This window comes from Kogia breviceps, chromosome 3 (assembly GCF_026419965.1).
Source record: "Kogia breviceps isolate mKogBre1 chromosome 3, mKogBre1 haplotype 1, whole genome shotgun sequence".
In the NCBI taxonomy this organism is placed as follows: Eukaryota; Metazoa; Chordata; class Mammalia; order Artiodactyla; family Physeteridae; genus Kogia; species Kogia breviceps.
In genome coordinates, this window is record NC_081312.1 from 50,983,968 (window position 1) to 50,998,872 (window position 14,905).

At 39.7% G+C, this 14,905-nt stretch overlaps 1 protein-coding gene across 1 annotated transcript in view; it reads left to right on the top strand.

Moving 5' to 3' along the window:
* The first annotated feature begins 1,903 nt into the window (after positions 1 to 1,903).
* Positions 1,904 to 14,905, top strand: part of POLE2 (DNA polymerase epsilon 2, accessory subunit) — a 29,675-nt gene continuing 16,673 nt past the window's right edge. Inside the window, exons 1-6 of the mRNA XM_059057122.2 lie at positions 1,904 to 1,978; positions 4,815 to 4,915; positions 6,611 to 6,686; positions 8,447 to 8,524; positions 8,662 to 8,755; positions 12,377 to 12,451. Of these exons, the coding sequence (XP_058913105.1) occupies positions 1,911 to 1,978; positions 4,815 to 4,915; positions 6,611 to 6,686; positions 8,447 to 8,524; positions 8,662 to 8,755; positions 12,377 to 12,451 (492 nt within the window). The 5' untranslated portion in view covers positions 1,904 to 1,910. The remainder of the gene's footprint in view (positions 1,979 to 4,814; positions 4,916 to 6,610; positions 6,687 to 8,446; positions 8,525 to 8,661; positions 8,756 to 12,376; positions 12,452 to 14,905) is intronic.

A 14,905-nucleotide genomic window follows, 5' to 3' on the forward strand; every position in this document is an offset into this window, starting at 1 on the left:
AGTTCAAAAAGGAAGTAATGAAAATACTGAAGGAATTAAGAAAGCTTATCAACAGAAATGCAGATTACTGTAAAAAGGAACTAGAAACTTTAAGGAGGAGCCAAGAAAAATTAGGAAATTCATTTTCTGAGATGAAACCTGAACTAAAGACAATGAATAGCAGAATGAATAATACAGAAGAACGGATAAGTGATCTGGAAGACAGAATAATGGAAATCACCCAATCAGAACAGCAGACAGAAAGCCAAATGAAAAAAAAAATTGAAAGCAATATGAGACCTATGGGATAACATAAAGTGTGCCAATCTACCCATAATAGGGATCCCAGGAGAAGAAAGAGAAAAAGGGATTGCAACTGTAATTGGAATGTATTTCGCTGAAAATATACGGAGAGCTGTGTTCAAAAATCACTTTTTTGGGGCTTCACTGGTGGTGCAGTGGTTAAGAATCTGCCCGCCAATACAGGGGACACAGGTTCAAGCCCTGGTCCGGGAAGATCCCACGTGCCGCGGAGCAACTAAGCCCATGCGCCACAACTACTGAGCCTGTGCTTCAGAGCCCGCGAGTCACAACTACTGAAGCCCGCACACCTAGAGCCCGTGCTCCGCAACGAGAAGCCACCGCAATGAGGAGCCCGCACACCGCAACGAAGAGTAGCCCCCGCTCGCCGCAACTAGAGAAAACCAGCGCACAGCAACAAAGACCCAATGCAGACAAAAATGAATAAATAAAATAAATTTTTTAAAAAGGGGACAGATCTCCCCCCTTTAATACAGAAAAAATCACTTTTCTCTGTGATGTTACGTTACCAATTCAATATACAGGTATATTGGTTTTGGTCTGCTTTCAGTTTTACTTTTTTCTTTTCTATTTTTTGAATATGAAAAACATATACATGGACTGACAGTTAAAAGTCTCACTACAAATAAAGGTCTCACTTCCATCTTCTTCCCTCCAGCTGTAAAGGTTAACCATTTTTTGGTGTGTCCAGTGTTACTTTTAAGAGGCTTTTAAAAATACAAATTCAAGTAAATAAATATGTATATATATTCTTATGTTCCCTCCTTTACCATATTTTGCTTTTTGTTGTTGTTGTTATCCGGATACCCTGGAGGTCACCGTGTATCAGTTCTTAGAAAACATCCTCACGTTTTATGAGACGGCGCGTTCACTTATAAGCACTCCACGGTTTTATTTAACTCACTGAAGCAACCGTTTTGAAGCTGGCACATTAACAGCTCACTTGCTGCAATCAGACCGAGTTCAAATCCTCACTCCCTCAGTTACAGAACGTTTCATCTTGAGTGAGCCATCTACCATCTTTGTGTCTTACTCTTCTAATCTGTAAAATGAGGATGTTGAAAAAACAACACACAACTCATTAGGCTTTAGGAGCAATACATCAATTAATACGTTAAAACGCTTATGATAGTACATGGTGCATAGGAAGCCCGCAACTTAAATAAAAAGCGGGATGGGTGAGAATGATGGTGATGTGTAGCAGCTTCGAGTGAATGTCGGGGAAAACCCTGAGGTGACACAAAGCATAAGGGCCCTGGGGTCCGGGAGGAGCCCGACCGGAGTCACGGAAGGTGGAGGGTAGCGATGAGAGTACTAAGTGGCTCAACGAAGCATTTGAGATAGGGAAGCACATTCCCAACCAGACACCAGGGAAGGACGCCCTCGCTCTTCAGTCTCCGAGCAACAGAGCCGTGCAGGGTCGTCTTCTTCTGCAGCCTAGTGGGTGCGCGTCTGCAGCTCTCCAGGCTGGCGACGCCAAAGTCTCCGCGCAGAGGGAGAAGGAGCAGTGGCAGAGAGAACCAGAAAGTCTGGGGCTGGACCAGGACGGGGACGGGGCGGGGCGCGCCCGGGAAGGGGCGGGGCCGCAGCTTTGGCGCCAAAAAGCGAACATGGCGCCGGAGCGGCTGCGGAGTAGGGTGCTCTCTAACTTCAAGCTGCGCGGCTTGCTGCTCCGGGGGTGAGTCGGCTGGGCAGCGAGCAGGACAGGAGGGGAGGGTCAGGCCGCCATGCGGGGCAGCGGGACGCGCCGCGCGCCAGGAGGGGGTTTGGCCTTAAAATGACAGAGACCTTGAAAGAGTTCTAAGAAGCAAGGGGGACCTGGCGATGCCTTCTTAAGTTCCCCGACATTCGCGCGGAGTCGAAAAGTTTCTCCCGAAAGGGATGAGGGTCTTCTCCTGCACGTGCCAGACAGCCGCAGCAGCGGTGTATTAGCACTGTGTTTGGGCGCCTCTCAGCCAGCTTAGTCTCTGCCTCCGCTCATTGGGAATCCTAACAACGCTGCTCACGTGGTTACGGAGACAGCGAACGAGAGACCTGGCAAAGCCCATTGCATGTCGGTAGCTGTCAGATTATGTTGTACAAACTGTGGGCCTTGCTAGCCTTCCCAATTTTGGATAACGTATTATTCCCGAGAGAGAATTCCTGGAGAGTTAAGAAGTGGGTAGTTTAAAGCATGTTCTTAAGTCTTCTGGGTTTTTTTGGTTTGTTTGTTTAGATTTCCTTTAGAACTTCTGTGCTTCTCTGGACATATCCGTGTTTTCTACGACTTGTAGAATGATCCTTTACAAGATTTTTCTCATTAACTCTTCTTTTTTTATATATAAAGAATACAGTATTTACATATGTAAATACCTGCTGGACGGGATACACTTCTCTGTACCAGGTTTTGATTGCCCTTGTGTGTGTAGAGGTTTTTTTGTTTGTTTTTGTAATACGTTTCATGGGACTTTTACCTTACTTTTGGGTTAGTGGTGAACAGGTGCAAGAGTGGATAAGCTCTAGGAGACAATAATAAATTTTATTCAGTTGATTCCCCACATTTTGAAAATATGACCAATTGATCAGTTAAATTTTCTTTATTTTCACTTAGAATTTGACCTAATATTGAGCTGTCATTCATTAATTCAGTCAGAAATACACTGAAATCTATTAGCTGCAAAGTACTGCTGGGGCAAGGGAGTAGGGAAGGTAAGACAATGCGGAGGTTGGGGGACAGATAGTGTATTAATATTTATTGCTGCATAACGAATTACCCCCAAACTTAGAAGTTTAAAACAGGAGGCACTTATATTCTCACATTTTCTGTGGGTCAGGAATTCAGGTAGGCTTAGCTGGGTCCTTAGCTTCAGGGTGTCTCACAAGGCTGCAGTCTGGATGGGGTCATCTCAGAGTCAACTGGGCAGGATTTGCTTCCAAATTCATTCAGTAATTGGCAGGATTCAGTTCATCCAAGATTGTTGGACTGAGGGCTTCAGTCCTTGCTGGCTGTTGGGCCTGCCCAGCATGGCAGTTTACTTCATCAAAGCTAGCAAGAGAGTCTGCTAGTAAATGGAAGTCACAGTCTTTTGTAACCTAAGCAAGAAAGTGACATCTTGCCGCTTTAAAATTTTTATTTTTAAAACTACAATATAGTAAAATATTCCATCGCTTTTGCTATATTCTATTGTTAGAAGCAAGTCACTAGGTCCAATGCACACTCAAGGGGAGGCGATTGCACAAGGATGTGAATACCAGGAGGTGTGGATTATTAGGGGTCATCTTAGAAGTCTGTCTACCATGGATATTAAATAATTCACAGTTATTTAATTTCAATTATGAAAAGGATCTGAGGAAGGAAGTGCTATGATAGTGTATAACCAGGTGTATAAACAGTCGTAGAATCAAGGAAGGCTTCATTAAAGAATGGTTTGAAAAAAAAAGAATGGTTTGAGTTGAGTGTTAAAGGATGAGCAGAATTTGACTAGGTGAAGAGTGGGGGGGGGAAATGACCATATAAAGACCCTGAGGCAGAAGAGCGCCAGGAAAGCCAGAGGCACTGGATGAGACTAGTGAGATTTGGCAGGAGCCAGATCCTGTATGACTTTGTTCTATGCTAAGAGCTCTCCCAAGATTCACCTGATATGTGTGTGATTTTAGGGACTCAATGAGCAAGTATTTGTGGACCACCTTCAGTGTGCTTAGCACTCTGCCAAAGGATGACACAGTTCCCCTTCTCAAGGAGCATCATCTATAATAAATTGGAGGGATGTGACGCCCACACATGAAACAATAAGCAACCCAAGATATAGAACAGTTAGTGCGATGACTATAACAATAACATTGATGCAAAGTGTAAAGCTGTGGTCTACAAATAAAGAATGGCATGGAATTAGCAAATTGTTTAAGTAAACAGTGTTCATTCTGAGTATTATTGGTATTTAAATCAGGAATTCATGTGATTTTTAAAAAGTTTTCAGCTTTATTGATTTTTGAGGGGTGAGAGGGATTCATGTGATTTTAGTGAGTGTTATTACTTCTATGACTATATTTGAATGTCAAAGTTTTTTCTAGCCTAATTTTTTTCTTATTTTACAGTTGAAAACTGATGAAATTACTGGAACTTAAGCAAATGCATTATCAAATTAATAAATACGTATTTAAGTGTCTGTTATGTTCAGAACATTGAAACAGACTGAGTTTATTAATGTCAGGTAATAAATAGTACAAGGCTAATGTGATACAGCAGATCTAAGGTATCTATAAGTGAGATTTTTTTTAACAATTTCAGAAGGAAAGGGAGATTGCAGCAGGTAGAGCTGGTCTAGGAAGGCTTCCTAGAAGAAGGATGTGATTTGGGGCTTTAAGAACAGTTATGTTGGCAGGGGATAGGAGGAAGAATTTGTTCAGAAAGCACAGAAAAGGAGAGTACTGCTTGCAGTGGGAGTGAGTGGATCTTATTTCGATGCTAGATTGATGAGTGTTTGCCAGATTTTGGCATAAAATTTTTAGCCTTAATTAACAATCTCTCTTATCAGTGAAGCTATTAAGTACCTCACAGAAGCTCTTCAGTCTATCAATGAAGTAGAGCTTGAAGATGCACTGGAAAAGATCATTGATGCAGTTGAAAAGCAACCCTGTAAGTAACAGTTTCTGACAAGCCTTAAATTGTTCATATAGTTCTACATCCTCAGTTAGATTTATAGATTTAATTTGAAGTTGAGGATTGACATTCAGTATTGAATTGAATTGACATTGAGTATTGAGTATACAATACATTGAGTATACAATACATTGAGTATTGAATTGACATTCAGTATTGAATGTCCTGGTGGTAGGAGACATACCCCTGGTAGCACTTCTTGCCAAAGAGTAACCTCTAGTTCTTTTGGAACCTTGGGGCATTCCCAGAGACTTTTATAGCTCTTCCCCTTTGTGAATTCCCCTCTGATTCCTTTATGGTCACTTTTTTCTCTCTGCCTATTACTTTGTCTTACTTAAGTTAGGTACTCTTAAATGTTTGAGGGGAAAAAATAGTAAGTAAGCAAGAATAACTTTCCCTTCCTGCTTCAGCCTTTCTTAAGGAATATTTTTGTTAAATACTTAGCCTTTTACCATAAGCATGGGCCTACAAAAGAGAAATGCTCTTCTAGAAAAGAAATGTCCAGTTTCTAGAGCACTGAAGGAGAGAAGTGGGTGTGGCTTGCTCTGATATGTTGTATAGATGGTAGTTTCTTCAGTTAAACAGGAGGAAACACGTTCTATAATAGAGGAGAAATTGCTAATATATCTCATTTTCACTTTTCTAAAGACAGAATTTTAAATATATCTTTGCTTTAAAAATTTCCTTACAGTTGGAAATTTAGAAAATGATTAAATTTAGAAAATTAGTATACATTAATTTAGGACGGTACATGGTATTTTGCCTGAGAACATACCACAGTGGTTAAGGGCACCCAGTCTGGAATCAGGCTCGGGTTTGTATTGCTCTCTACTCCTTCCAATTATGTTGTTGATCTGGTTATTTGACCTCTTGGGAGCTGCACTTTCCCCATCTGTAAGACATGGCTTATGAACAGCAGTCATATAGGACATCTATCTAATAATGCTTGTGAACTACTGAGCAGGGTGCCACACGTTTACTAAGGGCTTAATGAGTGGTGGCTGTTATTGTTATTACTGTTACTATCATACCTACTGAAACATAGCAGTTGTGGTGAAAAGTTATACAAATGTAACCATATTAAACCTAGGAGCTTACAGAAGCATTTGTATACTTGAATGTATGTTATTTAACAATATTTAGAAAAGTAAGGCATTTGACTGTGTATTAGGTATTGTAAGTGTATTTGAGCGTGGAAGATTAAGGTATTTGAAATACGTCTTTTGTTCTAACACTTTTTTAAAAAAAAATAAATTTATTTTTGGCTGTGTTGGGTCTTCGTTTCTGTGCGAGGGCTTTCTCTAGTTGCAGTGATGGGGGGCCAGTCTTCATCGCGGTGCACGGGGCCTCTCACTATCGCGGCCTCTCTTGTTGCGGAGCACAGGCTCCAGATGCGCAGGCTCAGTAGTTGTGGCTCACAGGACCAGTTGCTCCGCGGCATGTGGGATCTTCCCAGACCAGGACTCGAATCCGTGTCCCCTGCACTGGCAGGCAGATTCTCAACCACTGCACCACCAGGGAAGCCCCCTAACACTTTTTTCCTCCTGAAATCTATGTAATGAGCATCTTGGGGTAAGTGTTTGCAGATTATTTTCAGGAAAAAAGCTGTGTGTGGAAAGAACTAATTTTTATGCCTGTTTTTAAAATTTAACTTTGAACTTCTCTTTTCAGTGTCATCAAACATGATCGAACGGTCTGTAGTGGAAGCAGCAGTCCAGGAATGCAGTCAGTCAGTAGATGAAACTGTGTATGTGGAGAAATTCACCTTTTCCCCATGTTGGAAGTGTTGTTGAGTGGTTATTTTAAATTATTTTCTTGGGGAAATACTCAGTGGTCACCTTTCTACAGTGGTTATTTCTTAGTTTTTTTTTAAGTGATAGCTTACATTATGAACCTCAATATTAAATGACTCATCTTTACTATTTTTATCCTAGAATTTGAGATTTCGGTGTTGTTTGTACCATGACAAACTTTTGCCACTTACCCAACTGATTTGATTTAATATTCTATATGCTGCAGGTGGATTGAACTGATTATTCAGAGGTATAATTTACTTTTTTTCTTAGGAAAGTGCCGAGTCCTGAAAGTTCAGTGACTTAACTTGGGTCACATGGTGAATGGCAAAGGAGGGTAGAACCTCAGCTTTAGGACTTTTTCCTGTCTCATGCTATTAGAGCTTAGGAATTTATGTTGCAGTAATTTTTCTGGGTTTTATCTCCCTGAGATAAACCTCTTTCCTTTCCTCCTTTGAATATGATACTTCTTTCCAAATTCACAGGGTTTAACTGAAAGGAAAAGCATAGAGAGAGTCTTAACTTTTGACAGTTTTTTCCTATTTGGGGCAATGGAGATAATTGAAAGGAGGCATTACTCATTTTGGTTAGTAGTTTTAATCTTTTTCTGGTCAGAACTTATTAGAGCAGCTAAAAAATAGAGAAATTGAGGTATTTAAATTTTATCCTTGCCAACTCATTGTTTAAGATACTGGTGTTCTTGCTCCTAAAGCCATCAGTAGAAATTCAAAATGATTATATCAAAGTGTAAGGATTATAATCCTAAAATAGGCATTAAAGTTACCTGTTGTTTCTGTCAAGCTATTCATATGCTACAGTCAGCCAATATAGAGGTTGAGTAGGGACTGAATGGTAAATGATCTTTGCAACTCCAGTTGTCAGAAAGGCATTATATCATAGCACAAGGGAGAGGCTCTCATTTTTATACATGAATAAGTAGCATGGTAAGTTAAATAACTTTCCAAGATTGACCCATTAGAAAATCATGGAGCTGTGTCTAGAATCAGGCTTACTTCAAGTTCACTGGTTCTCTGCTACTCTGTACTAGGTGTACTAGGTGCTACCAACAGACTAGCATGACATTTTTTTGTCCGTTTTCATTTTGGGAAATAGATATAATTTTAGGGAAGATTCTTTAGGTTGGAATATTTATTAAATAGTGCTGTGAATTTTTTTTAACCTCATTCAAACATGGTTATGATATTAAAAGTATCTGAAGGTAAATTATTTTATGAATTATCCTTCTCTAACACTATAGGTGTCAAGGATATGGGCAGAATTTGGGGGGTTCTTTTTCTGTTTTACATCTTTTCCTGGGTCACTTTCGCATGATATTTTGGATTAAAAAATTGTTGGAAATGAATTATACCTTTTAATAATATTGTAGCTTATAAAGATAGTACATATTAGGAGAGATTTCTTTAAGATGTGACTATTTTATATGTAAATGTTCTTTTTCAACAGATAACATTCTTAGAAGTTGATTAAATTTTTTGTTTGCTTGAGAGTAGTGGCAGTGCTTTCTCATCTCTGAGAGGAAAATGCACAGGCTAAAAACTTTACCCCCATATTATTTTTGACACTACAAGAAATTGTGTACACGATCTGTGAAAAGTATGTGTATATGACATAAGGTTATAATGCAAGTTTTCATGTTCACTTGGAATACTTATGTTTTAGTAAATCAGGTCTGCTTTTGTGGGTTGTTTTTCAGAGAACATATTTTCAATATCATAGGAGCATTTGATATCCCACGCCTTGTGTACAATTCAGAAAGAAAAAAATTTCTTCCGTAAGTATGCCATTTATTGATGTTAAGCTAATTTCAAATGTGCATATTTTTTTGGAAGGTATATAGTCTCCTGTTTCATTTTTTAATCTACCTTTGTGTATTATGATAGTCATAAATAGGCATTCCTTTTTTCCTAGTTTATTAATGACCAACCACCCTGCACCAAATTTATTTGGGACAGCAAGAGATAAAGCAGAGCTGTTTCGTGAACGATACACAATTTTGCACCAGGTAAGTCGGAGGGGAAGAAAGAGACTGTTTCAGCTTAGGTAAGACTCAGGGATAATTAAAAGATGGACTTCTGTACTTTAACAATCATGATGATGATAAAAATAGTAGTTAATATTTTTAAAATGCTTTTGATAGGCCAGGCATGGTTTATCACTTTACAGACATTACCTCATTTGATCATCATAACATCAATGTATGTATAAATGCTGTTATTCCCATTTTACAGATGGGGAAAACTGAGACCTGGAGAAGTTTAGTCACTAGCCCAGAGGTTACATCTAGTAAATAGGGACAGGATTTGTATCCAGTCAGTCTGAGTCTGGAGCCCAACCCTTGCCTCCTGTACTATACTACTTTCAAGTAACTTATAGTCTATGAAGTTAAAGACATCTGCATAAATAATATATGAAGTAGAATTTTATACATACTATGGAAGAAATATGATACAAAGAGAATGCTTTCTATAGAAAAATCAGAGAAGCCTTCAAGGAAATGATAGCATTTGACATGGGCCTTGATTGCTCTGATCTTGTGGAAATGGGGAGAAGGTGGTGAACAGTGTGAACAAAGACAGAGCAAAAGGAAAAAGTGGACTCCATGCAGGAAATGATGAGCAATCAGCCTTCTTTGTGTGGGGAGGAAGACTTGTGAAGAGGAGTAGCATAGGATAAGTTTGGAAAGTCAAGTGGCAACTAAATCATGGGATTGCCTTGGATGCCACTCTTCAGAGTTGGGCTCTGTTCTTTTGGTACAAGGAGCCTTAAAATACCAGAGCAACTCACTTACAGTGGTTCCCTGAGGACTTCCTCTCTCAGCTGATTTTGGGATGAATTAGAGTATGAGAGAAGACTTACAGGAGTCTGTGGTATTAGTCCTGGAATAAATGATAGCCTGAATGAAGGAAGGTAAGGGGAGCAGAAAGAGGGGACAGTCCTAGAGCAGTGGAAGCCATAGTTCATGGTGGCTGATTGGACGTGAAAGAGAAGGGAGAGAGTGAAGACTGAAAGATGATTAAGGTTTTGAGCCTGAGAGAGTGGACGGGTAGAATAATGGTAACATATTAACAAATAGGAAAAAGAGAATGGGGAAGATGATGACAGGTTCTGTTTCAAACATTTGAGTTAAGGTTGTCAGTAGGATATCAGGTGAGATGTACATCTGGAGCTAAAGAAAGAGATCTGGGTAGAGAGAGATTTAGGAGGCATCTGCCTAGAGTAATAGATGGGACTGCAGGGATGAGCCCCTGAGAGATGATGGAAAGGGGAATGATAGAGTTTGGGGACTAGGCCCGGGTGGTGTTATATAGCAGAAGCACAGGGAGGTTTCAATGAGGAGATGGTGGTCTGCAGGAATAAGCACTGAACAAAGGTTGAGGAGAATAAGCCCTGAGGATGTCTATTCTCTTCTGCCTCCATCGCCTACATGATGTTGCCAGGTTAATCTTCCAGAAGTTTAGCACTGATCACACCATAATTTTGCTCACAAGTCTTTCAAGGAAGTTTACCACCTACTGGATTAAATACAGATCTTCTGGGACTACCCTGGTGGTCCAGGGGCTAAGACTCCACGCTCCCAATGCAGGGGGCCTGGGTTTGATCCCTGGTCAGGGAACTAGATCCCACATGCTGCAACTAAGAGTTCGCGTGCCACAACTAAAAGATCCTGCATGCCACAACTAAAGATCCTGCATGCCACAACTTAAGACCCAGTGCAGCCAAATAAATAAATATTTTTTAAAAAATACAAATCTTCCTGTCACACGTTTTTGGCCTAATCTGTACTTTTCCCTCTGAAAAGTAGAGGAGCCAAAACTGAAACATGGAAATATTGTGTCTGTTTCTTCCACCTCTTCTGTGACTTTGCTTATACTATTCACTCTCTTGATGCTCCTCCCTCTTATTTCTGCTCTTGAAACCCTCCTAATTCTGGAAGGACCTTCTCAGATTCCTTCTCTTTTCTGAAGCCCTTCCTGATCTGCAGTTGGATGCAGTCTCTTCCTGCTTTCTAAATTTTTTAAATTAATTAATTAAAATATTTATTTATTTATTTTGGTTGCATCGGGTCTTAGTTGCAGCACACGGGATCTTCATTGCGGCATGTGGACTTCTTAGTTGCGTCATGCATGTGGGATCTAGTTTCCCAACCAGTGATCGAACCTGGGCCCCGCCTGCATTGGGAGCGTGCAGTTTTACCCACTGGACCACCAGGGAAGTCCTCTTCCTGCTTCCAACCCACTGACTACTCAGTGGGTCTCCTACGACACTTACTAGAGTTGGCCCTGCCTTGCATTTGGGGTGTGTGTCCCTGTTGTCTGACTGCACGCTCCTTGTTTATTTCCTCTGCCACCTTTCTCTTCACAGAGAAGATGCTCAGTAAATACTACTTTCTTTTTAAAAATTATGTGCTAAAGCCTATGATATTATTTGGGGGTATCACTGAACCCTCCCGAGCCTCATTAAAAGGGTTGAATTTTAGTCCGTGCATATTTTTATTGCAATTATCTTCCTGAAAGCAAATCTGATTTTATCATCCTACTTCAAAATTGTTGTTTTCCATTGTCTATAAGACAGACTTCTTGGTTTGGCTTACAGAGTCTGTATTGTTGGGACTCTTTTATTAGAGTTTACAAAAACTCAAACTGGCTAAAACAGAAAAAAGGAACTTCTTGGCTTGTGGAGAAGTCTAGAGGTCCAGCTGTGTCAAGCATGGCTGGATCAAGGTGCTCACACAATGTCATGAGGCATCTACCTCTTTCCATCTCCCAGCAATTTAAAAAAATTGATCTTACTTTCAAACAAGTTCTCCCTATGAGGTGACAGAGATGGCCACTCACTAGTAGCCTTGGAAACTCTTAGAGAGTTCTTTTCCAATAGTTCTAGCAGCTGTCTCCTATTGGCCAGGCTTCAGCCACTTGCTCAACCCTGAAAAAATCATTGGCCAAGGGGATGGAGTACTTTGATTTGCTAGGCCTTGGTGGTCTGTCTGGAGGGGGAAGGGCACCAACCCTACCTAAACTATGTGGACCACAGTGGGGGAGGGACATTTTCCCAAATAGAGGCTCCAACCCATCTCTTGCATTGTCACACGTGCTACCTTGTGCACGTCATGATCCACCTGTACTAAGCTTCACATCACTTCCTGAATACTCCTTTACTCTTAGTAACTCTTTCTTGTGACACATCCCTTCCTCTGCCTGAAATGTCGTGTCTCAGCCTCCTTTTGTTTCTTACTAGCAAAGTCTTTTTTATCACTTAGGATCTCCTTAAATGGCCCCTTCTGCTCAGGGTCCTTTGTTGTATTGTGACCTGTTGACACTTCCTTCTCACTGACCCCTGTGCTCTGAGGTTGACACCTTGGTTTGTTGTCCTCATATCCTCAGCCCAGAGTGCACTACTGCCAGGTACACGATAGACCTTTTTTTAAAAAAAGTCTTAAAATGAGTTTTTAAACAAATTACATTTCTAGATATTTGTACATTAAACTATGTAGATTTTCAAATTTGTTGAGAATAAATAATAGTAACATTAGTTTAAGGACAGTGCTTTGTCAGGGCACTATTTTAATGAATCTTAGTTTTAAATGTTTGCCTCAGTAATTCATGTGAATCTTTCTCTTTTCTAGAGGACCCACAGACATGAATTATTTACTCCTCCAGTGATAGGTTCTCACCCTGATGAAAGCGGAAGCAAATTCCAGGTTAGAACGTTATCCTAGTTATTTAGGGGGGGTATGTATACAAGTTTAATAATTTTTGCTTAATTCTAATTTATTGAATTTTAAATGAAAACTAACCACTGATAACAGTTTAACTAGCTAACTGACCTGTGCATGCCCACTGTTGGTAAAGTCCATGTCCTGTGTCCTGGGTCTCTGGCCACCAAGACAGAACCCTAGTCCTCCTGGTCCATTTGCTGGATGATACACTGGCTTTCTGACCAACCCTCAACACTACCCTTCCTGCCCTCACTCATACTCTGAAATCCTGCTCCTTGCCCAGCCCATCCCTCTAGTGACCCCCCCATACACTTGATCAGCTGAGACATGTTATATTATATCAGTTGGAGTGAAAATTTTACTGAATGCACTAAGGAAACCACATTTATAGAATGCATGAGAGAGCGCAGACAGGCCACAGGGTTGTCTGGGGAGAGGAAGAATGTTCTCTGCTGTGTGTGCTCTTTCCACTGTAATACTTCAGAAAGTGGTTACCAAACAGCACCATCGCTTTTGTTCCGGCAACATACCTGGTCGTTGTCAGTCCATCTGTGGCTTTTTTCCCCCTCCAGCACACAGAGCCCTGCTGGGGGATAGTCCTTAGTTCCTTCTGGCTAGGACCCACCGTTTCTGTGGTGTTCCAAATAGCTTCTGAAGAGGCCCAGCCTCTGCTAAGGTTCATTCAGTCCTCTACCATGTTAGATCAGAATTCATGGTGATGAGCAGTCTGATAGATACTAAAATGATAATACTAGATAATGCTTAAATTAATGTTTGATGGCAGCACCATAAGGAGAAAACATTTATAGAGTTTGATAGTTTCTGCTTTTAACCTTTGTTGGAGAAAAACATTGTATTAAGTTTTGGAAATTGACATTATTTATATTTCTCTACAAATGACTGTCTATGTGTTTTCTTGAATATATTAGGTTTCCTATGGCATCTCAGATACCCACAACCCAGAAGCATTATTTCACCTCTCCTCTTTGCCAAAGTAACTTTAGGACTTAGCTAAATAATTTATTGTTCTTGTTATCTTGCCAAGCTGTTTAATTCTGTATCCCTGCTGGTATATTATCTATTTAAACCACCATCTATAGTCCCTATATGGCATTCTCCCTTTGCAAACTGCAAATATGGTGTCCTCATGAATACTTTGTTACAGCTTTTACTCCTGTGTTTCTTTAATTGATTGATTGCAAATTGCAATATTTTTCCCAGTCTGTAAGTTGTCTTTTTATTCTCTTAACAGTCTTTTTGAAGTACGTAGGTTCTTAATTTTGTTAGAGTCCAACTTATCAATTTTTCTTTTATGGCTCATATTTTTGGTATTGTTTCTAAGAAATCTTTACCTGAGCCAGTTTTTAGCATACATGTCTTACATATCTTTTCTTCAGATTTATCCCTAAGTATTTCATTTTTAAAAACTGTTTAGGGCTTCCCTGGTGGCACAGTGGTTGGGAGTCCGCCTGCCGATGCAGGGGACACGGGTTCGTGCCCCGGTCCGGGAAGATCCCACATGCCGCGGAGCGGCTGGGCCCGTGAGCCATGGCCGCTGAGCCTGCGCGTCCGGAGCCTGTGCTCCGCAACGGGAGAGGCCACAACAGTGAGAGGCCCGCGTACCGCAAAAAAAAAAAAAAAAAAAAAAAAAAAAAAACTGTTTAAAATGAACATTGTATTCCTGTGTTGCTTGAGGTTCATGTTTTGAAAGAGGAACTTCAATATAAAATGTTAACAGTGATTATTATGGGATGATGTGATCATGTCCTTTAAGTTGTTTGGTAAATTGTTGTATATATACTATAGATATCTCTACCCATTAAAAAGAATGAAGTGTATCTATATATAGTTAAATGGAACAATGTTTAAGATATATTAAACTTAAAAAGTTAAGTTGAAGAATAATACAAATAATATAATTTCATCTTTGCAATAAAACAAAGTGTATGGCTATGTGTTTATAAATTGTATGTGTGTATATTAACATATACTTAGGATTATATGAATAGAAAAGGGTCAGGAAGGATTTTTTAAAATAATGCCCCAATTATTACTACCTTTAACTTTCTGATAAAAAATAAGGATCAGATTGAGAATGTAAATAATGACAGCCTTTCAAAATACTAAGTAAAATTAGAATATAACTTTTTAAATAGCCCACTAATTTTCAGGTACTGAAGAGGTACTGACCAAATAAAATAAATAAAATTTATATATATTTTTAACATTTTAAAGATAAATATACTTATTATTCAAAATAATATGGTATGAAATTTCAGTCATTGGTTAGGGCCTGTGTTGATATGGTGTTTCTTTAGGCAGAATTCTTCCAAGCCATCATCAGTTAATATTTTAGCTTTTTGTAGGATAAAATTATATTTTCTAAATTTTCTTTGATTTTCTACTGTAAAATAGTTGTAAATACTAAAATGTGCA